We start from the raw sequence: 27,864 nt of genomic DNA, 5'->3' as shown, positions 1-27,864 counted from the left end.
CAGTTTACACAGAGAATGTGGAGGGAAGGTGAACGTGGGCAGGAAAAGAATGAACAGATGGAAGGAGATTTCACAGAAATGGGAAGGTGATAGAGTGGGAGTTGAGATAGAGAGGCTGAAAGATGCAGAGCTCAGGGAGATACAGAAGATGCCGTCACTGCCAGATGGTGCTGATGGTCCTAAACCTGATCCTCGACAGCTTTAATGACCTGTTGACAGTGGTTTAATTTATAACATGCGTCAGATACGAAAGCCATGCTTATCATGCCTAAATAACACTATGCTTATCACACAACGCTCTGAAATAATTGATTCTGACTGGTCACACCATTCTGTATTCATAAAAAAAAAGAAATTAAAACAGTTGACAAAATATAATAAAATAGGTGTACATCAATGGTGTTTCCATATTCATTATAATTAAAAATAAAATACTGTAGATGACCAACAGTGGGCTTTTTTTATTTTTTATTTAAGTTAAATATGTTATAAACTATATTTTATATACATTTACATAGAAAATTAATGTAGAGAGAGTTAAAGAAATCACAACTGGTGACTAACAATAGTCTTTTCTTGTCATTTTACTTATTTAATTTGTAAGTAGCAATGTAACAGCATAAAACACAATCAGCTGGTCATTGTCACAAAATAAACTCTTAGGGTGAAACAAGGTTTGATTATACATTCTGCAAAATTCCTGAAATTTCCAATTGGATAGGGTAATACTAAGCACTAAACGGCAGCTTAATTCATCAAGTGAATGGCTCCTCTATGACTGTATATACTGTGTTGTAGAAGGTCATTTGATGATGTAATGAGATGACATGGGGGCAGGGGGCAGGAATTAGCATGTCTGGGCCAGATATTGCTGTCAATCCATGTCTTTGTTCTTCTGGAGTCCTCTGGTTACCATCTCTGTCCAGTACCATCAGCTTACGAAATGATTGATGGGATCATCGCTGGGTTGTTCCAGGGCCACCTCTGTTTCCACAAGACCAACAGCAGCTCCTCTATGTGTGTCCCACTAGAGAGTGCCTGTGGTCACCCCAGCAGCATTTACAGATGTAGTACAGTTTGTGGTGGCAGCTCTAACATGAGCCCATTCAGGGAGGGCTAGTAGAAGTTAAACAACATGCCATCCATCATGAACTCATGTTTAATGCAAGCTTTAAAGGGTTTTAAAGGCTTTAAAGGTTAAAATAAACCTGTGTTAAAATTTTATTTTTACACAAAAAATTTAAAACCAATGTTTTTCCCCACACTTCTATGACTTTATGCTTGAGTTTGTTGCGTGACAGTAGTAAACACTGACATTGAAAGCCTGTGTTCATTATGAACTGTGAAAAAAATATCTGTCCTTTTCTCAACCATTGTCTCATCCTCCTGTTTTTTTTTTTAAGCGGCAAACAAAATACACTGAAAACAAGCTGAAAGCCAGCAAGGCCAGGAATGAGTACCTTCTGGCTCTGGAGGCCACCAACAGCTGCGTCTTCAAATACTACATCCATGATCTGTCTGACCTCATAGATGTAAGTCCACCTTTATCTCATCACTCCAAAGAGCCAGTTCAGGAATCTTCATGTGTTTCTAGTCTATTGTTATGAAGTAATGTTTACTAAATCACAAACATTCCTTCTTAAAGCTTTTGATATTTGTGACCCTGGACCAAAAAACATTTTGTGGACCTTGGAACCGTGGACCACATTTTTTTTTAAAACTGAACAAATAAGCTTTCCATTGATGCACGGTTTGTTAGGATCAGACAATATTTGGCTGAGATACAACAAATTGAAAATCTAGAATCTGAGGATGCAAAAAATAAAAATACTGAGAAAATAGTCCTTTAAAGTTGCCCAAATGAAGTTCTTAGCAATGCATAGTACTGATCAAAAATTACGTTTTGATATATTTATGTTAGGAAATTTACAAAATATCTTCATGTGGCATGTTCTTTACTTAATATCCTAATTATTTTTGGCATAAAAGAAAATTCTATAATTTTGACCTATGCAATGTATTGTTGGCTATTGCTACAAATATACTCGTGCGATTTATGACTTTTTGTGGTCCAGGGTCACATTTGATGTAACAATGCAGTCAAGCTTAACTTGTTTGAACCAATGTTACTTTAGTATTATTTATGGATTTATATTCTTATTCTCAACATTTTAATTTTGATGAAGTCCTTTTTAACAGTTCTCACAAAACTTTTCTATAATTCAATAATTAAAAATTAGTCGTGTGATGGTCATCTCATTCATTTTTGCATAAAAATATAATCATCAAGTAATTAAATTCCACCATTGAGAATTTGTTAAACAGAAGTGAAGTTTTAACCATGCATGGATTAACAGAGTTTTACATTCACAGCTCAAAATACCAACCGAATGCACCCCTTTTTTCCCTCTTTTAGTGCTGTGACCTGGGCTACCATGCCAGCCTGAACCGTGCACTGCGTACCTACCTCTCGGCCGAGTTTAACGTGGAGACTTCCAAGCACGGTGGTTTAGAGACCATTGAGAACGCTGCGGAGAACCTGGAGGCCAACGCAGACAAGCAAAGGCTCATGGAGACCTACAACAACGTCTTCTGCCCTCCGATGCGCTTCGACTTCCAGTCTCACATGGGTGATATGGTCAGTTGGTGTGATTATTATTGCTTATGACATGCCAGTGGTGGAATGAAGTATTGGAATATGCAGTGATGGTAATTATTTTCATGCCCCAAGCAATATACCAACAACAGACTCACAATGTGGGTAAACAATGACACACAGACATTCTTAGGCAGCTGAGTGCAGCTTTACTAATGCCAAGTGCTTTTGCTCCAAAATATCAAACATCTTGATGATATCAAGAAATCAGCTTCGCTAAATACCAGTCGGTACTGTTACACAACGATCAGCATTGTCTCTCTGAGACTGTGTGTCCTGTTGTTACGTGTGACTCTGGCAAGACTGTGTCTCATTGCATGTCCAAACAAACCCAGACACCTCAAGAGGAATGAAGCATTGCTCAATCAGATTGTTGCACAGTGACAGACATGCCTGCTGAGAGACCACAGTTGCTTCTGGCCTGTATTATTATAGGTTGTCATTTAGACTGTCCAGTTTTTATGTTTTATATTATTCTCTATTTATACAACAAATTGACTACTAACCTTATAGGTGCTTTAATATATATATATATATATATATATGTATAAATGAATAAATATATATATATATGTATAAATATATATATATATATATATATATATATATATATATATATAAATGAATAAATATATATATAAATATATATATATGTATATATATATATATGTGTGTGTGTATGTATATATATATATATATATATATTTAAATTTATATATATATTTATTCATTTATATTTATTTATATTTTTATATATATATTTATATATATATATATATATATATATATATATTTATTCATTTATATTTATTTATATTTATATATATTTATTCATTTATACATATTTATATTTATATATATATATATATATATATATATATTAATTTATATATATATATATATATATATATATATATATATATATATATTAATTTATATTATATATATATATATATATATATATATATATATATATATATATATATATATATTTATATATTTATATATATATATATATATTTATTTATTTATATATATATATATATATATATATATATATATATATATATATATATATATATTTATTTATATATATATATTTATATATATATTTATATTTATATATATAAATATATATATCGAATCATGCAGAAATTGTCAGTATTATCTGAAAGATAAAGAATGTGTCTTAAAATATCACAACTGGTTCTGGTTTTATTTTATTTTATTTTATTGAAGGTGAGATGTGTTCTTTATTTGCCACTTGTATCCGTGTTTAATGCCTACAAACAGCCATTTAATTCAGTTTTTTATTTTATTTAGTATTTTTGTTTATTCTTAATTTGATTTATTTGTTTGTTAATTAGTAATTATTTTTTGTTTTGTTTTGTTTTGTTTTGGTTTCGTTTGGTTTTGGTCCTGTGCCATTATTGTCACCAAACCAAACATAATGATTTTAACAAACAGGTTTTCTAAGCACTGTCATTGGTCAGTCAAACTTATAGAGACACGGTGTGAATATTAAACTGGGATAGAAGGAAGTATTTTAGCATTGGAAAAAATTAGACACATTAACATTTTTAATTGCACTGCATTTTTTTCTGTGAAACCAATCAATGATGTTTTCTGCTGTGCTGAACTTTATGCTGATGTTTTTGCAATTAGCCAACTTGCATCAGGGGTCCTGGATGTTTGTATGTGTGTGATGAACAGAGCAGCTGGTTTTCCCCAGTGCACGCGTGCCCTGTCGTGTGTTCACTCCTCAGGGAGAGGGTGGACCAAAGTGAGCCAGATGTTCCCCAGCTGTTATGGGCAAAAAAGAGAGGGAGAGAGTGGGAAAGAGAGTGATCGAGAGGCATATAGAGGCTTGCTCGGGTTACTCCGTTCTTCAGAGCATACGGGGGACATCAGCTTTATCACTGCTGGAGATGGACTTGCTTTACTTCTCCTTAATTCTGTTGTAGTTCTTAAGCACTTTCTTCTGTCTTTCTCCCTCAGGTGGGACAATTGTGTGCCCAGCAGCCCGTGCAGGGAGAGCTGATCCAGAGATGCCAGCAGCTACAGTCCCGTCTGTCCACACTGAAAATAGAGAATGAAGAGGTACACATGGTCCAACAAATATAATGTGCACAACAAATGTGTGCACATTCATTCTTTATGTTTATATTACATCTGTCAAATTTGAAACTTTTTTGTGCACTTTTTTGTATCAAAGCATTGATTGAGTAAAATGATCTTCAATTCAGCAGTCATCTTTACACATACATTCCTAATTCCATGGATTTCCATTCAGTTGAATTATTTACATTTGTACATTTGGCAGACAGTTTTTGTCAAAATCAAACCTATGACAAGTATTATGGCTAATTTGATCAAATGTTAAGCTACTAATAAGAGTGTAACTCCATTTAACATTATCATTCAACATTTATGTTGAAATCCATCAACAGAAAATGTGGGGGATTTTTTTAGTAGAACTGGTCGGACTTGGGAAGTAGTGTAACAGTCTCAATTGTTTAATGTTAGTGTTTCAATAAAGCATTAAACTTTCTCCATGTTCTGTTTATGTTTTATTTAATATATGTTTGACTCAGATGATTGTGATATTAAAAACAAAAACTTTACAGAATGACGGTTTCTCTGAGAATGGAAAAAACACATTTACCTAATCAGTGTTATTGACCTATTTTTCAGTAAACATATTTAAAAATTCTTTTTTTTTCCCGGAATGTATACATTTTTAATTTAGTGTGGTTAGCCAGTGGTCTGAGAAACAAACTGAATTCAAGACATTAAGAAATCTTAATATCATATGCAATTTAGTTCCTTGTCTTGTTTTAAGGGATGTTTGGATGCATTTAATCGAAAACAAGACCGAAATAACAACCAAGAAAATGATTTAATGCAGTGCACCAGACTGTAAAATGAAATATCTTGATCAAGTGATTGCAGCAGGAGAAAATTCTGTTGATCAATTTCACTCGTGTTCTTTGTACATTGTAATATTGCCAACATGTAGCAACTATAATGTAAATACTCCTCCTCCAGGTAAAGAAGACGATGGAGGCCACTCTACAGACCATCCAGGACATAGTGACCATTGAGGATTTTGATGTGACTGACTGCTTCCACCACAGTAACTCAATGGAGTCGGTCAAGTCCACTGTGTCTGAATCTTTCATGAGCAAACCCAGCCTGGCCAAGAGACGAGCCAACCAGCAGGAGACAGAACAGTTCTACTTCACGGTAAATGAGATGGAGAAAGAGAAAACTCAGTTTTATACAGGGTCACAGGGTTGAAGAAAGGGTGTGGAGGATTGGACAGTAGGAAATCTGCTGAGGGCATGAAAGGGCAGAAAGATAAATGGGAAAGGAAGCGGGTGATGAAGGGAGAGATAAGAGACTGAGTGTTTGAGATACAACTTAATGTCCTTTCTATTCTCTCAGAGTCTTTTAAGAAGCAGTTAGAGGAGACTGCTGCAGTTGACTGCTGTTCATTGATCTGAGCTTGTTTGTAGACGTCTAAAACTGTTAAATTGTAATTGGAGTTTGTTCTCCAGACACATTTACAAAATACTCAGAATACAGCAACAGCAGAATAGCAATGGCCAGGGAGCCACTAATAGCACTCTGTGATAACCTTGTAAGGGAGACTGGGGTCACATGGGGATGTTGTTGTCAACTCAGTAAGTATAGGGGGAAAAAAAGAAAACAGTTTTTTATATCAGTTGTTTTTGTATGATGGTTTCAAACATCCAGTTCAAAACCTCCCAAAATAATATTATTTCCTATACAATTAACTATATGTGTGTGTGTGTGTGTGTGTGTGTGTGTGTGTGTGTGTGTGTGTGTGGCAGTTAAAGAAAAGTTATTCAGTATTTTTTTAATATACAATGTATTTTTATATTTAATAGTTTAAAGGTGTGTGTGTGTGTGTGTGTCAGGTTCTTTTTTCATTTCGTTCCATTTTAGCCCCATATATTGTGACAGCTGTAGTCAATGTGTGTTCAGTAAACTCTATCTTTTTTTCTGAACAATAATGGTTGAAATGTCCGATAGCTTTTTGCAGGCAGTACTTTAAAGTATACTGTATGTCTATACAGAAATTGGTTTTCTGATGCATACCTGCTTTAAAAAAATAAAATAATAAATTGAGTACAAAAGGTAGAACAATAAGAATCCATTCACTCTGGTGTAACATGACACATATGATCAATGGAAGCACAAGATTAGCAAGCAGAGGTTTGTCACTTGATGTTGTGCAGGCTGTTTTATCACATCCTCTTCATTAGATCCTATTCTGGGGTTTTCCTCCCCTCTATCTGCCTCTCTCCTCTTTCTCTTTAACTCCCTATGTACATTCAGTTCGTCTCTTTCTGCCAAAAGCTCTAGTGCATGGCTCCATGTGTTGGCTATCCTTCCTGAGTCTGCACGACTGTAATGCTGGTATGGCTGTGATATATGATGGATGAAATTGTAAGCATCTGTCTACCCAGCTCCCTCATTCCCTCCGCGGTTCAGGTTTCTCTCCATGCGTCTCCTGACTCCTTCTCCTGACTCCTATCTGTCTCTCCGCTGTCAGGTTTCCATCAGGGCAGGGTTCTCACCCCCAAAGAGCCATAAGCTATTAGAGCACATAGATCCATTGCCTCCCTGTGCTCCAGTGGATATGAAATTAATGTTTACGCCAACAAGATGTATAGTCTCAATGCTACACAGCAAATTGAAAGGAGTGGAGGAAGGATCCTTTGCCAGAAAGCCGAGAAGAGGAAGGAAGATTGATTATACTGCTCACTTAATATCTATTCAAATGAAATTTCTCAGCAGCGTTTGTTCATAAATGTTGAGATGGTCTAACAGTTGTGCTGAAGTTGAAACTTTTTATATTCTCTATTTCAGAAACTGAAGGAGTTTCTGGAGGGCAGGAACCTCATCACCAAATTACAGGCTAAACATGACCTGATCCAAAAGTCTCTGGGAGAAAGTGAGTAATCTTTCCCGAGTGACTTATGCATGTGGGTTTATGAGCTGTAGTTTGGGCACATTTTGAATGGTAAAGCTAATGCCATCAATAAGGTACTGTGGATGTAATATTTTAAATTATATTTTAGACATGATAGTATCAGTTATTTCATGCGTAACAAGTAAAAAATGAAGTCAAAGCAGAATCCAACTTTGTGCTTCTCAGAGCAACACACAGTGCCCTGAATCAGTGTTTTGAACGAATTGGTTGAGAAAATGATTCATTGCGAGTCCTTTATAAACTCAGACTCAGACTATAGACTCAGACTGAAAAGACTTTGTCAACACCTAAATGAATCCAACTGAGCTTGATCTTAATAACATTTTTATTTGTTTGGAAAGGGTGGTGTAGAGAAAATAATCTGATCAATAGGAAACATGAAATATATGAAAGCTCGTTTCCGCCACTGAATAATAATTTTAAAAAATGTAATTGCCACTTTTTATCTTACAATTCTGGCCATGATACAAACTCGCAATTCTGAATTTTTTTCCTCAGAATTGTGAGATATAAACTCGGAAATTGCAAGTTATAAAGTGAGTATTATAGTTATTGTTTATAGTATTATAGTATTAAAGTTTTATAGTTATAGTTATAGTTTACATAGATATTATAGAATATCTATGTTAAGTTGCAATTGCAATAAAAAAAAAATTGAATTGAGAGATGATAAACTCGAAATTACCTTTTTTTATTCAGTGGCAGAAACAAGCTTCCATAAAAATATGAATGTAACGCCCAAATCTAACTAGCTATTTTCTCAATTTTAATTAAAAACTTGTATTTTGTGCAATGCACATGCAAACGAATATGTGAATTGTATTGCGAAATTTGAGGTTCATATAAACTTTCAAAATGTGAAATTAGATTGCATTTTCTTTTCAGATTAATGAAAAATAGTGCATGTAAACATACCCAGTCACTTGTTTCATCTTGGAATGAATCCGTTATTTGAACGAATCATTTGAGTGAATGATTTATATCACTCCCTCATTAAGACATTCATGTGTTTTGTTTCCAAATGAATCAATGTTTTTGAATGAATCATTTGAGTGAATGATTTAAATGACTCCCTCATAAAGACAGAACAGTGCTGTTTAATTAGCCTTTGGTTTATCATTGATCTTGTGTGTTAAATGATACTTCAAATTATACAATTATTATTTCATTAATTATCTATAAAATATTTGTTCTTTTATGTGTAGTGTTAGGGTTAATATGCATTTGTGTGATGTTGCAGTGTCAGGCAGAGAGGGTACTGTGTTGTTGTTGTGTGTGTGTGTGTGTGTGTGTGTGTGTGTGTGTGTGTGTGTGTGTGTGTGTGTGTGTGTGTGTGTGTGTGTGTGTGTGTGTGTGTGTGTGTGTGAAAGCTTAAGGATGGTACTGATGTCATCAGTCTCCTCAGAGCATGAAGCTTTAATAGCGCAGTGCCGCTCTGTACTGCTGTCCTCTGGACCTTATCCACTCAAGGCAGTCCTGGATGGTTGAGGTCAAAGGTCATGTGCCATGCTACAAAACCAAGAAAATGAGTCTGTGTAAGAAAGAGAAGGGCACAGCGGGGGTTTCCTGGAGTGTTTTTCACTCTGATGTACCTCCCATGTTCATTCCTCCAGTCAGTTCGGCCTGCCAGTAAACAGGAAGTGAAACTGAGAGATTCAGACTGATGGCACAGAGGATAACGAAGATATAATTAGGTGTGATGGAGAGAGCAATGGTGTTAATTACTCTACCGTAAAATAAGCATGCTAGCTGAGATGATCTGTTCATTTTGATCTAAAGTAGTGATTTTGTAGATGTTAACTTTCCCCTCCATTACTCCAGTCTTCAGTGTCACATAATCGTTCAGATATCATTCTAATATGCTGATTTGGTGCTCAACTTAATAATGTAAAGTATGAAAGATGTATAATTATTTTGAGAATGTTATTAGTAATTCATAGTGATAAATTTAAATGAGCATTAGATGATGGTAATTGTAATCTAAATGTAAAAATTATGCAACTGACAGAATGTTTCAGCATAGATTGAAGGAAACAAAGTGGTTTGGATGATTGGCTCAATGAAGTCTGTAGTACGTTTGATGGGGAAAATAGCACATTGTGATGCCGCTGAATGTATTTGGAGGGTAAAGTTTGGATATGAGGTCACGTCCCACAGGAAGGTCCTTGTGACAGACGAGAAACGGGACAAGTGTGTTATTCCCAAAAGGAAACTGTCCAGCTGTGGCCTCTTCCTCACACATCCAGACTCCGTCTAACTGTTTTTCTCTCTCTTTTTCTTTTTTTTCTCCTCTTATTTCTCCATTCAGGTCAGAAGACCGACTACTGCCTTGCCAGGTGAGTGCTGTGGGAAAGCCAACAAAACCAAACAAGATGCAAACATTTACACTCAAGAATTAATTTGGTGCACATGCAGATGTCTCAGGGCCATTTATAGATGAATATCTTGTCTAGACACATTCATCTTTTATTCACATCTGCTGATTTATTTATTGACGCCAGGAGTATGTAATTTACTCTACAGTTATAATGGAGTACGGAAATGAACCTTTAAACAAGAGTTCACAGAAGAGACAAAACAAGCGCTTTCACAACTAACACTACTGAAAGCCTTTCTTTGCGTGTGTGTGTGTGTGTGTGTGTGTGTGTGAATGTGTGTGTTTAAGGCCAGTGTATTAAAATATGACCCTTCTCAGGAGAGTGATTTCTACTGGTCTAATGGCCACAGGCAGTTTGTAAATTGAATGTGGAGGGAAATTAGAGGGAAAATGATCCATCGTAATGACAGAGCTTTCTCTTTTTCTTTCCATCGCTCTCTTGCTTGTGTCCATCAGCGGGCGGAGGAACTCCACTGTTCGGAAACAGGTAATTATCACCATTCACTGGTAGAACTGACTCCGAATTGATTCTGGATCAATCCACTAAAGACCATAATCAGTTATTGTTATTGAAATCAATATGCAGGACAAACCATCACAGTGGTGTGCAGTGCTGGGAAACAGTGGATTGGCATATATGTCATAAAATAGTGTGCTGATGCTTTGTGCAAACAAATAAAACTTATTTTAAACGTCAAGTGCAAAAAGGTGTTAGCTGTTCACTTTATGTTCAAAGGAAATGTGTTCACTCAGGACATAGTTTGTCATACAATAACTGCTACAGCAAACAAGATGTGCACTATTTTTTATGTATGGGTTGTATGTTTGTTTGTGTTTGTTTGTGCATGTATTTATTTATATTGATGTAATTTATTATTTATTTATTTCATGCATTTGTTTTCCTTTTTTGTTTGTTTTATTTAGTTTATGCTCATTCTGATGTGGCCTTTTATTTACTCAGAGCAAAAGTCACTGATATTAGGTTAAAATTAATCATTAATTATTTTTCTTTTTATGTAATTAATTTTATTTAGCTGGAATTAAAGCGATTATTTGTACCGAGACAATGCTTTGTAGATTTTCAGTCTCTCCCCAACCAACTCACAAAAAAAGTTAAAATAAATCATTAATAATCTAATTAAATTAATAAATTAATTTAATTGATAATATAATTAAATTAAATGCTAAAAGAATAAGTCTAAAATAAATAAATGCAATCCACGAAATAAAAATTATATGAAAATAAATAAATAAATAGTATTCATTTAATAAATAGTATTCATACTATTTATTTATTTTAATTATTATTATTGTTTATTATATTATGAATATTTCTATAATTAAACAACAAGGACATAGAGTTCAATGAGGTCACTCCCCTGATAAACAATATAATAATATATACATAATCCAAGTTTATTCTATTTCTTTTGGCGGAACAGAGAAGACATATCTTATTGATGCTTTTATGCAGAATATTTGGCCAGAATTTGTCAGTGAGGTTGAAAAATTGCATTAAAATTGCATTTTGGCGTACATGTGACGTGTGATGTGTATTTGCATGTGTACTGTCTGTGATCATTTTTTGCTGTAAATGGGTTCTTGTGTTCAGTGTATGTCTCTTTAGGAGAAGTCATATAACAGTAATAAAGCAGTGCATTGGGCAGATGGCAGTGGGATACATTTGTAAAATGGGCCAGTGAGATAAATTTAGTGTGCACGTCCTACAACCTAAACCCTAGAGGGGTTTACCACCCTACAGTATGGGCGAACAAAAAAAGGGCCCACCGAAGCGCCTCATTTAACCACCCCAATGTTCATGTCGCCCTCTAGTGAGGGATAATGATATAAGAGCAGTGTTCTGTGACTAGAAGACAAACGATTTGAGAAATAAAAGATTTATTGGGGGAAAAAAATCCAACTGATGCTTTATACTCCTATAAGTATGTATAAAACTTTGTGAGCTGGACTCTGAGCTGTAAAGTTCAGGCTAGACGTGGCTCAAATTCTGCTTCGCTTAGCCTTTTCCTGCTTACCCAAATAAACAAAAGGAAGCTGTGGAGAGAAGCGGTCTCCTAGCAACCATTGCCTTAGTCCCCCATGGCTCAAACTGTGCTGCTTTTTCATCCCTCCTAAATCTGTCTGATGCCTGCCTCCCTTTACAAATATTATCATTATTAAAGTACTCTGCCGAGAAACAGAGACCCTTGTTCAGAAAGGAGAACCCCCCTGAACCTTCTAAACAGACCTGCATATTTTCTCCTTCATATTTAGTTCATTTTTTTTCTTCTTCTTTTAGGAGTCCAGCCAAATCATTCCCTTGATGGTGGAGAGCTGTATTCGCTTCATCAGTCGACACGGTGAGCTCTCTCTCTCTCTCTCTCTCTCTCTCTCTCTCTCTCTCTCTCTCTCTCTCTCTCTTTCCCTGATGAAATGAACAAAGTGTTCTGTTCTGCTTCATCTATTTTTCTATCATGCAGTATATACAACTTTGATTCCTCTGGCACTATCCACTGTTTTTTTTTTTTTTTTTTTTTCAACTCAAGGATTAAACTCAATTTAGTCCCAGCTTTATTTATTTCATATACCACTTATTACTTGTGTCATGGAAAATCTGATATATCAAGGAATCTTGTGATTTCCAAAAGTTAATTGAATTAATAAATTAATTAAAGTTTCAGGTGAATATTTTTTTTCTCTGGTTGTGCTCTGTTAAAAGTATTTGATAGCCTAGAAATTACTTCTCATTTTTAAAAACATTTAGTTTAAATCCTTATTCAGAGATTGGATGGACTAGAAAAATCACAGTGAAGTCATGGATTGGTCAAATGGGGTGGAAACTCCCAAATGTGTATCTGTCTGATAGACAAATGAGTCAGATACTTTAGTAACTGCTCTGACTCATTCAGTAATTCATAATATAAACAACAACATTCAGTAATTCATAATATAAACAACAACAATCTCTTTTAAAAATGATTCACCCAAAGAAAAAGGAAAAAAAACCCTGGCTCATAAGTGTCGTAATTTTAATGAAAAACCTTCAACATTTATGAAACATTTCCATTACAAAAAAACTCCTTTATAGTGTGTGCGTGGGGGGGGGCTTGGTTTTTTTTGTTTGTTTTTTTTTTTTTTTCTTTTTTTTTTTACAATTGTAAAATGTTCTTCACACTAAAAAAGGGTTATTTTAAGTTTTTTTTTTTTTTGAGAAATCAAATAAAGTACTGTTATGGAATTGCTGAAAAAGAAACTTTAATTTTTTTTTTAGTTTTTAAATCAGCAACTTTGTAGTTTGTAAATCTGCCACTTTTAACATGATGTGTTTTTTTTATATATATAGATTAACTAACGTTGAACTCAGACAAACTAACAATGAAACGTTTATTTTTATTTATTTATATATTTTTGCCATGATGCTGAAGATTCAGTCGACCCAGCTTGGTTGAGATAGTTAGGCTTATATCAGTATCTGCTATGAAGTACAAACACTTCAAGTGCCAGAGTAAACCATTGCGACACTTCCTGTCTGGTCTTTGTCCATAACGTCATGTCTGTGTCTGTACAGGTCTCCATCACGAGGGCATATTCAGGGTGTCTGGTTCTCAAGTTGAAGTCAATGATATTAAGAACGCTTTTGAAAGAGGTGAGTCTCTCTGGACGGTCATATGCGGAGTCTTGTTTTATCTATTTCAAATCAAGTCTGCATTCTTAAAAGGTTCTTACTTACTTGTGTCTCAGGTGAGGACCCGCTGGCTGGGGACCAAAACGATCACGATATGGATTCCATTGCTGGAGTGTTAAAGCTCTACTTCAGAGGCCTGGAGAACGCCCTCTTTCCTAAGGAAGTCTTCCATGACCTAATGTCCTGTGTCTGTGAGTGTCTGCTTTATTTTCTACACCCACAGTACACGTGCGCACTGCAGACCAGATTAGACAACGGAGAAGCTTTTGTCCTAAATAAACTCGTTTCTTGTTCATGTTGTTTTTCCAGCCATGGAGAACCTCCAGGACAGAGCTGTCCACATCCGAAAAGTCCTGCTGTCTCTACCCAGCAACACCCTGGTTATCATGCGATACCTGTTCGCTTTCCTCAACCAGTAAGTCCAACCGATCAGTTGGTCTGGATAGAATTTTCCCACCAAAGTCATTGGGTTCTTTTGTTTGTCTGTGATTTTTAACTCAAGACGAGGTCTGTGACAATCATTTACTCCCCCTCATGTCCTAACAACCCTGTATCACTTTCTTATGTCCAGGGAACACAAAAGGAGATGTTTTGCAGAATGTCCCAGGTGCTCTTTTCCATATGAAAAGGAAAGGACAGAAAAATTAAATTAAATTTGGTCCATATGTCTTGCGCTCAGTGTTCCAAGTAATTTCATAGACTACTACGTTATTATTCAATTAAAAAAAAAAATTCTGGCAAAAATGCTGTGTGATTTAATAACATAACATATGTCCATTCGTCAATTTTTTTTTCTTTTTTTCAACCCTGAAGATATGAGTTTTTCAGTGAATAAAGTTAGCGGTTTGGAGCAACATGAGGGTGAGTAAATGATGACAGAATTATTTGAGTGAACGATTTCTTTAAACCGGCGCCAATTTACCATGATTCATTACAGCCAACCTTAGCCCAGCATACAAAGCGCTTATGTACAGTCTAAACTTACCATTTTACAAGACCTTCTTACTACAAATTGAAATATTCTCTTACCAAAAAGTGAAGGTTGGCCTATACCCAACCTCAGCTGAGGGCTCCAGCACTCAAGCCTCTTGGAACGCGTCCCTCTGAATCTCTGCCTCTCGGTCTTCCACTTTTTTCCCCTTGTGGTCCTCTTGATAGACCCTCCACACCACAACACCATCTTAGTTTCTACTCCAGCAAGCGTGTCTGGTTTTCCTAAAGCATCTGAACCCTTTCCAGCCCTCGTATCACAGCCAGAAGGGGGAAGCGAATGTGTGCTGAAATATGGTGTCGCCAACAAGCCACCATTAGTGCTCCCCTGCTGGCCGTCTGTAGCCCTGGGTGAAGGGCTTCTCTGTTTGCTCTACGGCCGATAGATCTTTCCTCTGCTATAAAAGTCAATGGAGGTGGCAGATTAGGTCTCTGAAGAACTGCCGCTCTCTCTAATGCGCTCTAATAATAATAATAATAATAATTCATTACATTTATATAGCGCTTTTCTAGGCACTCAAAGCGCTTTACATTGTCAGGGGGGTATCTCCTCATCCACCACCAGTGTGCAGCATCCACCTGGATGATGCGACGGCAGCCATAGTGCGCCAGAACGCCCACCACACACCAGCTTACTGGTGGAGAGGAGACAGAGTGATGAAGCCAATCAGCAGATATGGGGATTGTTAGGAGGCCATGATGGTCAGAGGCCAATGGGCGAATTTAGCCAGGATGCCGAGGTCACACCTCTACTCTTTTCGAAAGACATCCTGGGATTTTTAATGACCACAGAGAGTCAGGACCTCGGTTTAACGTCTCATCCGAAGGACGGTGCTTGTTGACAGTATAGTGTCCCCATCACTACACTGGGGCGCTAGGACCCACACAGACCACAGGGTGAGCGCCCCCTGCTGGCCTCACTAGCACCTCTTCCAGCAGCAACCTAGTTTTCTCAGGAGGTCTCCCATCCAGGTACTGACCAGGCTCAGCCCTGCTTAGCTTCAGTGGGAAACCGGTCTTGGGCTCCAGGGTGATATGGCTGCTGGAAGCATTCATTACGGCCAATCATGTGCATCGTTCGTAGGTATGCATGGCATACACTCACAAATACACATCAAGAGATCTCATTTAGTGCAGTCAGAAATAAACAAAGAGAGATAGGTCATTTGAAGCTCTTATGCAGCTGTAACTGTTTGGGCAGGACAGTCCCATAAATTTGGTTTGGAGCCCCTACTGCTTTTATCCTAACCCCCGTTATCCCAAAAACACATACGGTTAAGGACACCTCTCCCAACATTTTGGACACATCCAAGTTTTCAGTAATCAGAAGAAGTGGACATACTGTGGAGTAAGAAAGGAACAAATAAAAAGTTGTAACAATTCAGAGTATTCTCACAGACACACATAAATGGGAGAAAGCTGGCTTAGGCTCTCGATAAATGAGCTGTGTAGATAGAGATTCAGTCTGTTTTTCACATTAGTCCAGCAGGAGCTGGTCTCTCCATGAGAATAGTCATATGATCAGGGATCGTTTTAACATGTTTCTGGATAGTATGACTATTTTGTACATTTTTGTTGTTGTTTTGTTTTGATATCTGGTGCACTTCAAGCCAATGATCAGTTGTTAATATATAAAAATAGAAATATTCTTAAGTATAGTTCTTATTTTTTCTATATATTTTTTTTATAATTTTTATTTTTAGGACTTTATTAATTATTAAGAAATGTTCTTCGGAGCAGTGAAAGTGCCATCCTAATGTTTTTGTGCATTATTTCTTATCTAAGAAAGTCTTGGGTTAATAAAAAGATGGACAGAATGCAAGTGTGTCAAGACGGAAGTTTAATTTCTTTTAGCTTGACACAGCATCCAAAAAAGCAATAAGAAACATAATTGGCAAAATATAGGCTTTTCTCAGCAAATTTTGATGTACAGTGAGTCAGGGTTTCCCAAATTTGGGTTTATAAAGCCTTGGGAAAGTTAATAATTAATATAATAATAAATATTCAACTTACTACAAAAGATACAAAATATTTTGTGATGTGTGTGATGGAGGTTGAGTGATGAATTGTGGGAAGCCAATTAATTTGTGTTTTAGTAGATATTCAAATTAGCTTTTTTAATGATTTTTTTATTTGTATTTTTATATATGTATTTTATTTGTTTACCTGCATGTCATGTAACCATTAACAATATCAGAGAACAGTGAACTTGCAAATGTGTTCTTGTTACTAAAAAATTAACTTCAAATAAATATTAAAGTCAAAGTGGTATGGCTGGCAAAAACAAAGTTTATTCCTATGTATATAATAGAATAATTGACATTAAATTTGCACATTTGAAAGGACAATTCTGAGCCAAACTAAAAATTCTGGATGCACTTGGATGAAAACCGAAAATGCTATTTAATAATTATTTAATGTTTTTTAATTTAACTCAATATTTTTAGTGATAATACTAAAAAATAAAAAAACAAGCCAATAAAAAAACACTTATATTGAAATTTGAACAAATTAGACCGAAATATATTAATATTAAATATCAATACATCACTTTTATGCAGTTCTATGCAAGCGTTGCTCAGTAAAGCAATACTACACCATGTTACATCACAGTAGCACTATTGCAAACAGGAGCAAATAATGATTTTATAACAATATTTAAGCTGACTTTTCATATCCGTTTTTTTTTTACTCTGTATTTTTCTCTCTATTTTAACTAGTCTGTCCCAGTACAGTGATGATAACATGATGGACCCCTACAACCTGGCGATCTGCTTCGGTCCCACACTCATGTCTGTGCCTGAGGGCCACGACCAAGTCTCCTGCCAGGCACATGTGAACGAGTTTATCAAAACCATTATTATACATCACGAGACCATCTTTCCAGGGCCCCGTGAGCTGGAGGGGCCCACCTATGACTGTGGAGGAGCCGCTGAGGAATACTGGTGAGTCTAGTGTGAAGTTGGTTACAAAAAAAGTAAGAAAGAAGGATGAAACCCAATCCCATAATCTTGGCAAAATTCTTTGGCAGTGAATGCTGTCCCCATATTTTATGGAAGCAGCTGCTCAGCCGAACCACAAACCCAGAAATCAGTTAATCAGACGAGCTTGATTTAATGCAGAATCAGTCAGACATGATGGATTGAGCATTATAAAGATAAAGAGACATTATAAAGACCAACAGAGCCTTACAGGGTGTCAGTCACTTTTTAAAGTTCCTCCGTATATTATGGTTGAAGGCACAGATACATTTCCATGTATCAGCACATGACCTAGACTCCCAAAAGATGTCACCGTGAAAGCAACCAGAATAGTGGCAGGCAGCCAGAATCAAAAATCACCATCATGAGGTCTGTTTTTAAATTAAAAACAAGGTTATCCTAACCTGCTCAAGGCCAAGTGCTAATGAAATGCCCTCCTGCAGCTTTTTAATAACTGTTTTGGATGTCATAGAGGAAATGACTTCAGATTGCTGTGTCATCATGAAAAGAAATCAACGCATCCAGGTCAGGTTTGTTTATGAGATGCAGTCTCCTTTCTTGTGGTTTTCATGCACGGGATTGTTTAGATTGCATGGGTGGTGTAATTAAGACTTTGAGCTGGTGAGATGATGTGTTTTTAGCTCAGGGTTTAGTCAGAGTCTCGTCTCAGCTTCCTGAGGCTCTAGGTCACGTGAAGTCAAGACACATTAACAACATACTATAGTCAACACGTTGCATGCTCAGTTCCTGCCCTGATAGGAATTACTGTTCGTTCAGTATTTTAACTTCATTTATAGCCTCAGATCTGAATTTGAGATGCATGTGAAAATTCAGGTATTTTATCGAGCATATAAAAGCATGAACATTAGTTTGATTTATGTAGTCATGGTCTATTATTTAAAAAATTACAATTTTGATTGAATCTCAAAAAGTTGTAATGCCCTAAAAAAAAGTGACCCAGACAGTTTTTGACAGTGAAATTTAATTTATGCAGTGTCCTTGAAATGCTAAAGTAAAAGTTTTGTCAAAGATTGATGGTGAGAGCAGAATGAGATATCCAGCGTCTCTGGGGAAGACATTAAAAATCACAGCAGCTTCTGACCTCCCTGAACACACACTCATCTGCTCGAGGGCGAAGAAGCCACATGCATCATTTTACCTTAAGATCCCAGATCAAAGCTACACTCAGTCTCTCAGATGGACTGACAGGAGGATCACAGGATCTTCTTCACCAACTAACTGCTCAATAAGGCCAGTCTGTCAATTTAAAAGATTCACTGAAAATGTGATGGACGTGTACTTTGCCAAACCTGTCTGACAGCGTCTCCCTACACACACCAGGCAGAGATTAGTGCATTATACAGTCATTACCCTCAGGTTCCTTCTGTCTAAAGCTGCTTTCTGATGAAATTAAGCTTTTCATTAGCCCAGGCTTCATGCTTGCCAACTGTCTATGTAATAAACCGGGATGGTCTTAGTGAGATATATTCCAGCTGGGTAGAGCACTGTACTTTCACTCTACAGAGCTTGAATTTCCTCCAGCATATGTTACGAGAGAGCTACTTTTATTAATAGAGTGATGACAGGAAATTAGGCAGTGTTTTTGCTTGAGTGCTCAATAGAAGATCAGGTTGTTCAGTTTTTTTGCTAAATTAATACTAGGGTATTAGAGGGATTCTTGGCCTGTGAATGGCATAACAGAATTGTTATCAGCACTGAGGCCCTTGTGTCCTTGGAAAAGAGCCATTTTCCTGTGCATTAGTACTGTGTTTGTTTTCTGGTCACAATAGATTCCGTGCTGGAGTTGAGTTGAGTGAGCGCAGGTTCAGTTTAGAGTCAAGAGGCCACAGGAAAGGCCAGCTTTGATCCTTGTATCTGGGCTCTGCTTCCTGTTTTGCTTCAAAGAAGCTTGGACACTCTGTTTCAGGGCTCAAGAGTGAGACAGAGAATTATAACTGGTTCTCATTCACAGTCGTGTGCTTATTTTAGGATCCTTCTTCTGCTCTTTCCATCTCATTATAACTATAGCAGTCAAAAGTTTGAATAAATCTACTCATTCTTGATTATTGCTAATTTTCAAATTTTTGAATAATAATAAGGTTGTAAGAACCATGAAGTATTGTGGAAAAAAATATGTATTTTATGGGGGAAAATAGTGTAATTGTGGCTCAAAAATGGGTCCTGATTGGGTCATGGACAGCAGGGGGAAAACGATGTCAATACAAATAATAAAATCATCAAAAAAAGCATTTATAATCATATAATATATAATCGTATAATCATGCATATTAAGAATAGTAAATATAAATATATATAAAATCTAAATAGTACAAATAATAATTATAAATAGTCGTATGAGCTTTTAAAAGGTACAAACGTTTCTAATCAAACTTTCTGTGTTGGTGCACTTTTTATTTATTTACTGTTTTTATTGATTGATTTACTTTTTTTTACATTACATTTAAAAGTTTGGGGTCAGTTGTTATTATTATTATTATTATTAATCAAAAGTGAGAGTAAAAGACATGTATATTGTTTTTTCTGAAGTAAAATTTGCAGTCTTGGTTAGCATAAGAGACTTCTTTCAAAAGCATATTTAAAATCTTATCGACCCAAAGAAACGGTTTGCTAATTTATTCACTAAATTATATCACTTAAAATGGAAATTCATGCCTTAATACATTTTATGTCTACAAAATGAATCAAAATAATCCCATTTAAAAATCTTTCAAGCATTCAAGTAGAAGCTGTATGCTGTAGAACAAAAGGTCTTCGAGATCATACATTTACTCAGGTGTTCAATCAACTTTACATTTTAATCACCTTTTTTACTTGTTAATGTAGATGTGTGTATTGCATATAAATGTTGGTTTCTGTATTAAAGCAATGGTTAAAGTTTGTGTGGTTGTCATTTTTATTGTTTATAATTGAGGTTTTCACTGATGCATGTTTCTTGTGGTCAATTCAACAGTGATAGTCCACACATTGAGCCCCCCCTGGTGGATGAACCTGCCCCTGACGCTGCCTCTGAAATCCACAACAGCGATGATGGTGAGCCCAGATTCCATTCAGACCGTACTAACAAGCACACACATTTTTCATAAAGACACACTGTTGCTGCAGCACAAGTCAGCTCATCGTGGAAGCTCCTATTTCCCGCCCTCTTTTGTCCACGCTCTTTTGTTATGATAAATGTGCTCTAACCTGCCTGGCTTCCTGTGTAATAACCCTTCCTCTTTTCCTTGTGCTCTTCCTCCCTTCTCACTTTCTCCCCTTCCTGTCCTCTATTTCTTTGTCTTTCCCTGTCTTTCATTTCTCTAAATAGTAAAGTCAGGGTCCTTGAACGTTTCAGAGTCTGACCCGATTGAGGCCATCGCACGTTTTGACTACTCTGGACGCACCAATCTTGAGCTGTCCTTTAAGAAGGGGGCGTCTTTGCTGCTGTACAACCGTGCATCTGACGATTGGTGGGAGGGTCGCCACAACGGCACTGAGGGACTGGTGCCGCACCAGTACATAGAAGTGCAAGACATGTAAGCTGTCTGGTTTATTGATTTGAATTAGTGATATATATATCAGAACTGCTTCTTTAACCAGTTATTCAGCGTCCTACTAGTTATTACTGATTAACTGTCAGTAAGACCGCCCCATAGTGTATGTGAAATCTAGAGGGGTCTGTGATTTTGTGTGATAGGCCGGATGGATATCCAGGCAGAGGAAGTCCCAAAGCTGACTTAGAAGCTTCCCATGATTCTGTGGATGAGAAGTTGTCCACCAGAGCCAGTGCTGGCTCACCCACTGGAGGTCATGTAGCTGATATCTACCTAGCTAACCTCAACAAGTAAGTTAACAGTTCTGGTATGCATTAATATGCATTAATAAAAATGGTGTGCATAAAATAAAAAGTTGTATATATATATATATATATATATATATATATATATATATATATATATATATATATATATATATATATATATATATATATATATATATATATATATATATATATATACATCCATTTCTGTGTCTGTGTGTGTGTGTGTGTGTGTGTGTGTGTGTGTGCATGTGTAAGCAAAAAATGAACTTAGAGGGCTTTTACACTGGACTCGTCTGCTGCGGTCCGAGCCCGAGTGCGATTGTTACTTTTAGGAGTGTGTGGAAACAATGATATCGACAGTGTTATGCATGTGCAGGATACTTTACTTCCTGAACAAGTGCGCACCTGAGTCCGTGTTGTTTGCACATTCACACGAACGGTGCCACAGCTCGGGAGCAACCGAACTCAAACCACCTTCTCCAGGTAGTCTCGGGTTCGGTACCCCAGTGCGCACCAGGGTCCGATGACAGCGTTCACATTAGCGATTTTTCATGCAAACCGTGCCCCGTTCCGCACTAAACTGCCAGTGTGAAAGCCCCCTAAATGTTGATTATCATGTCATTTTGCCTACACTAAATCCATCTTAGGATGAGGAAACGGCCAGAAGCGCCCAGCATCCGAAGAACAATCCGTGCAGCGGAGGGTCAAGGTGAGGGCTCACCCGGAGCAACAGGGGGTTTAAAGACCTCGTCCATGCTGGCAAGTGGACTGGCCAAGGAAGGCACAGACAAGCGACCGGTCAGTGCTCACAGCGTCCTGAACTCCATCACCCGACACTCCTCTCTGAAGACTAAGGTAGAAGGTCCTCAGCTCCGCAAGTCCACGCCTGCAGGTCGATCCAAGAGCTTCAGCAATCACAGACCACTGGACCCAGAGGTCATCGCTCAGGTGGAGCACAGCTCACAGGTACAACGAACCCAGAATCTGGAAATTTGATTCAGTGTGACACTGCTTTGATTGCTTTAGAAGTATTATTTAAATGCAGAAATATTCAGACCCTGTCAGTTTTCATACAAACTTACAATGAATAAGAATGGCAATGTGTAATCAGAAAAATCTTTTTCGACTTTGAAAAATAGGACTGAGCTCTCCAGAGGAGTGTCTGTGTTTTTTAGAACGTCCTATTAATCTTTCTTTGAGCTGTAATTTCACGGCTGGATAAAGGTTCAGAATCGATCCCGGCTGTGGTTGTATGTAATTGAGTTGGAGTTCCTGCAGTCCAGTCATTGTGAGAGTGTACTTGCTGTACAACAGATATCAGAAGAGACTGACCTTGGCTAAAGGCAAAACTGCGGATGATGGTTTTTTTTTTTTTTTTTAAAGGAGTGAAGCGCTGGAGAGTGGTCCTAAATTCCATCAATATGAAAAAAAAAGCCAGATGATGTTTTTGAAATTGCAGCTACAAAAATAACTATATATACACTGTTGTTCAAACGTTCGGGATCAGTAAGATATTTTATGTTTTTTTTTAATGGAGTCTCTTATGCGTATCTCTCATTTATTTGATCAAAAATATATATAAATAAAATTGTGAAATATTATTGCAATTGCTAATATTGGTTTCCTATTTTAATATACTTTAAAGTATAATTTATTTCTGTGACGCAGCGCTGAATTTTCATCAACAATTACTCCAGTCTTCAGTGTCACATGATCCTTCAGAAATCATTCTAATATGTTGATTTATTCTCAGTGTTGGAACTTTTGTGCTGCTGCTATTTTTTTTTTTTTTTGGAACCTGGCATACTTTATTTCATTCTTTGATGAATAAAGAGTTTTAAAATTTACAGCATTTATTCACAATAGTAATCTTTTGTAACAATACAAGTCTTTACTATGACTTTTTATCCATTTAACACATTCTGGCTAAATAAAGGTATACATTTCTTGAAAAAAAAAAAAAAATACTAACCTCACACTTTAGAATAGTAATGTAGTGTATGTTGTAACACAAAATGTATATTTTGAATAAACACTGTTCTTTTTAACTTTTTAGTTATCAAATAATCCTGAAAAAAAGTATGACTGGTTCCAAAAAATATTAAGCAGTACAACTGTTTCCAACATCGACTACAGGATATTAGGGATCATGTGACAGTAAAAACACATGAAGGATCATGTGACACTAAACACTGGGGTAATGATGCTGAAAATTCAGTGTTGCTTCACAGGAATAAATTCTATTGTATTATTAGAAGTATATTAAAGTATATTAAAATAAAAAGGTGTTAGTTTAAATTGCAATAATATTTCACAAAATTATATATTATATATTCAATATTATAAATTAAAATTGTGTATATATATATAATATATATATATATATATATATATATATATATAAAGAAGAAGAATTAGAAAAACTAAATTCAAGTCTTGTTGTAAATACAATAAAATAAGGAATTTTCTTTTCATTAGAAAAAACAGATAAATAATAAAAATACAAATAATTCAATTATGTTTTTGAAATTGTTTTATATACAGTAATATACATCCATAATTTCTCATTTTGTCTTCATTTTTCTCTTTCTTTCAGGACATTGAGGAGACTATGAACACGGCTCTAAGTGAGCTGCGAGAGCTGGAGAGGCAGAGCAATGTCAAACACACTCCTGACATTTTGCTTGACACTCTAGAGCAGCTGAAGAGCGGAGGGGCATCTGAACCCTCCAGCCCGCTTCATTCCCGCCTGCTCCGTGAGGCCGATTCCTCCCAGCATTCTCTGCAGCGCAGCGCCAGCTCGGCCAGCGACATGCCCTCCACCTTCCGGCCCGGCAAAACCTCGGGTCCCAAAAGCCCTCTGTCATCAATGTCTACCACAGGCCTGTCCGCTTCTGGCTCCACCTTTAGAGATAACAAACCCCCAGCCACCAAACCCAAGCCTGTGGTGTTCCCAAAAAGCAGTTCGGCAGGGGGCAGTCCGGCGATGGGATCCCCAACCACCACCATACCGCCAACACCACCGCCCCCTCCACCACCCACCGACAAGTCCTGCCCCGTCTGAGGCTTTACAGCCTCGATTTGTGATCAGGTTCTTAGTAATTCCATGAGCACCCTCTGATACTGACTCTTTGGATCTTAATGAAAAACTGTGGAATACTTAACAGACTCAGACTGATATTGGATGCTTGCGTGATTTAGTGTGTGTGTGTGTGTGTGTGTGTGTGTGTGTGTGTGTGTGTGTGTGTGTGTGTGTGTGTGTGTGTGTGTGTGTGTGTGTGTGTGTGTGTGTGTGTGTGTGTGTGTGTGTGTGTGTGTGTGTGTGTGTGTGTGTGTGTGTGTGGAATTAATATACACATGTGGAATGTTGGAGTGATTTTACAACACCGTTTTAGTTTGGACTGAGACATGGATGTCAGCAATCCATTTTTTCTAATCCCAAATTAGTGGTTTGGAGTTTTTCCGACTGATTTTATAAGGGACACACGAGCAGTGGAAGTGCTTTCTGAGGACACATTCTTCTCCTCAGACTGTGATGCATCTTGAATCAGGTTACAGACGGCACAGCATCTCAGTAAATGGAAACAAATTTTTCTGATATGAATTTGTTATACAATTATCAGTAGTTACAGTTCATATAATCCACAGTTTCTGCTTAAACACACCAATCCTAAACACATCAAATAAAGGAATAGGAACTTCTTTGCATGAGGATTCACAAGATATTTGCATGGCAAACGTGGATTCCCTAACAGACAGATTCAAAAGCACTTCTGACATTATTAACAGTCTAATATGTGGTTATATTGTACTATTATATCAGAGGGCACATAAAAAAAAGAGGGTGTTGTTTTGTAGAGGTTTAATGATCATGATTATAACTGAAAAAGTGATCTAAAAATGAGGAATGTCATGCAAGCACATTTTTTCCCCGTCACCCATATATATATAAAAAAAAGAAAACAGAAACATAATTTTATTGAATTTTCCCTAGGTCATTACTCACCTTTGGGTCTGTATCATGGTATCTGTGTATTAGTATGTGTGTTTACGTACAGTATGTATATTCTGAATCTAAGCAGCCTAACAGCAGCTTTTAGAGATTGACGATGCAAAAAAGGGAAAGACTTAAAACAGACCAATGGCAGATACATGCAAAAACGTAGTTTGCTTTCCTCAGTTTCTCCAACTCTGAAAGAATAAGTGTGCAAAAAGCCTCTTTAAAAGTCTGACAATCTTCATCACATGGTCTGCCTGATTATTCCTTCGACAGAATGGATCGGACATGTCTATATTAGTATATTAGATAATTCTGTATTTTCCTAAGCAAGGCCTTAGTGTCCTAGAAAATGAATTGTGGTGGGATGTAAAATTAGCCTTACAAGCAATGACTGTGACTCCTGCAAAATATCTACAGACAGACTGAGATGTTTTTGACTGAGGCAAAATAACAGAATTTTTTGAGGACACACATTTTTCCTTGCGTGTTATTTTTCTGAATGTGTTGTCGTGTTCTGAAAACATCTTCACAGGTGGTTACATTTGTTCACGTGTTAATGATTGGAAGTATTCTGTGTGTGTTTTTCCTGATACCTCACGAAGGCAACTGGAAACTGTCTATTGGAGTTCTTTTGTGGGCGGGACCTTTACATGCAAATGACAGCAGTGTGTGTTTAATGTGTAATGTTAATAGTATGCTGTCGGCCGTGGCCTCCGTTCACACACACATACTGTTTTCTTTCATCGAGTAAACTGAAATCAATCATTATACACTTGAATCTGCATTGTGTGTTTGTGAGCAAATTAAGTCAGAGGGTGATTTTCTTTCAATATTTGTAATCATAACTATTGCTAAAATGTAATTCCTGTCCAATTGAAACCAGACTGTAAAATGAATCGTCTTGTCAGATATATTTATAGTTGTCCATTCAGATATCTGTTACCAGAGAAACCTGTGTCCAGGTATGCTTTGTATATACAATAGTGTACATTACAGAGGTACATTCTTTTTCTCCATATTTGTTTGTGGTTTTCTTTTTCTTTCTGGTACAATATTTTACAGTTAACAGCAATAGTAGTTTCCACTCAAAATATACATTCTATAGTTCCACTTGTAGTTCTTGTAGTAGACATTTTTAAATAAAAACAAAAAATGCTTGCTAAATGTCTATTTGATTATTTTAAATAAAAATGTGCAAAAAAATTTAAATGACCATTTTTTCATTATTTTACCAGTCACTTTTCATTTTGAATAAAACATGCTTGCTAAACCTCTTGAGACTGTTTGAATAAAAGGGTGTAAAATGTGAAAATGTGCTTTTCTCCTAGTTTCTACAAACCCATTTTTATTTTTGTAAACACTTATTTTTGCCAATGTTTTGATTTGATTTTTGGATTAAATATATAACTGGGCGTGGATCTCTTTCTGATGCATTGTATTAACCCATTTGGGGCCAAATTTATCTGAATGGTTTCATGCATATAGTCATGTTAATAGTGTCCTAATATGTTCTGCATTTATTTGAAATTATTATTATTATTTTTTTTCTTGAAAATCGTATTTGAATGTGTGGCAACTAAAGTTGCCGGTGGGCAAATATGTTGTATTCACCCCTTCAATGTCAAATTTGAATACAAGGAAAGCATTTGGCATCTAACTCAAAATAACTGCTTTCAACAGATCAATCTTTATTCATAAACAAATTTATCATGCATAAAAGTTGAACAACATTTGATGCAAACCCAAAAAAGGCTGCCTTTATCTTATAATCTCTTGAATATGACAAATCCATTTGTCTTAAAATTGTGGAACATAGTGCAGAACAAAGTGCAGCCATTAAGTTGAACCAACAGGGTATTGTGAATCAATAAGTTAAATGAAAATAAATGAATACAAATAAATACAATTAAGAAAATATTACATCTATATAATAAAAAAAAGAGTATACCTGAATGAAAACTGTTTGGTTACCAACATTCTCCCAAATATCTTCTTTTGTGTTCAACAGAAGAAAGAATCTCATAGGTTTGCAACTTGAAGATGACACAATGATGACACAATTTTCCATTTTTGTGTGAACTTTCCCTAATGTAAACAGTTTTAGTATAAGTAACCTATAAGAATTACTGCAGTGAAGGTACAAGTAGATGTATAAATTTACATAAACATATACTATGTGATGTAAATACGTAAAATACCATATATGTAATGAATAGGCACATATTGATTAGGTCAGATGGATTAACATTGACAAAAGTCCTTGATATTCATGACATTAATGATATTCTTTTTAAATATATGATTATTTAAATGGAGGTCGGGATCGTTGCGT

At 36.2% G+C, this 27,864-nt stretch overlaps 1 protein-coding gene and 1 pseudogene across 6 annotated transcripts in view; one reads left to right on the top strand and one right to left on the bottom strand.

Moving 5' to 3' along the window:
- Window positions 1-27,864, top strand: part of LOC132126551 (SLIT-ROBO Rho GTPase-activating protein 2) — a 293,384-nt gene that overhangs the window by 68,137 nt on the left and 197,383 nt on the right. For 4 of the 6 annotated variants that reach the window (XM_059537856.1, XM_059537853.1, XM_059537855.1 and 1 more), the window contains 17 exons: window positions 1,404-1,532; window positions 2,417-2,638; window positions 4,655-4,756; window positions 5,705-5,902; window positions 7,556-7,640; window positions 9,988-10,015; window positions 10,513-10,543; window positions 12,356-12,416; window positions 13,625-13,702; window positions 13,798-13,932; window positions 14,051-14,156; window positions 17,452-17,676; window positions 20,684-20,763; window positions 21,038-21,245; window positions 21,407-21,553; window positions 22,180-22,498; window positions 24,129-24,772. In XM_059537856.1, coding sequence (XP_059393839.1) covers window positions 1,404-1,532; window positions 2,417-2,638; window positions 4,655-4,756; window positions 5,705-5,902; window positions 7,556-7,640; window positions 9,988-10,015; window positions 10,513-10,543; window positions 12,356-12,416; window positions 13,625-13,702; window positions 13,798-13,932; window positions 14,051-14,156; window positions 17,452-17,676; window positions 20,684-20,763; window positions 21,038-21,245; window positions 21,407-21,553; window positions 22,180-22,498; window positions 24,129-24,596 — 2,622 coding nt within the window. In that variant the 3' untranslated portion in view covers window positions 24,597-24,772. Of the gene's footprint in view, window positions 1-1,403; window positions 1,533-2,416; window positions 2,639-4,654; window positions 4,757-5,704; window positions 5,903-7,555; window positions 7,641-9,987; window positions 10,016-10,512; window positions 10,544-12,355; window positions 12,417-13,624; window positions 13,703-13,797; window positions 13,933-14,050; window positions 14,157-17,451; window positions 17,677-20,683; window positions 20,764-21,037; window positions 21,258-21,406; window positions 21,555-22,179; window positions 22,499-24,128; window positions 24,773-27,864 lie in introns of those variants that run through there. The other 2 variants (XM_059537858.1, XM_059537859.1) reach the window with 2 other exon arrangements.
- On the bottom strand, window positions 15,662-15,778 carry LOC132126893 (5S ribosomal RNA; annotated as a pseudogene).

Source organism: Carassius carassius, chromosome 44 (assembly GCF_963082965.1).
Source record: "Carassius carassius chromosome 44, fCarCar2.1, whole genome shotgun sequence".
NCBI lineage: Eukaryota > Metazoa > Chordata > Actinopteri > Cypriniformes > Cyprinidae > Carassius > Carassius carassius.
The sequence above is the reverse complement of the archived record's forward strand: the minus strand, read 5'-3'. Positions and strand labels throughout refer to the sequence as shown.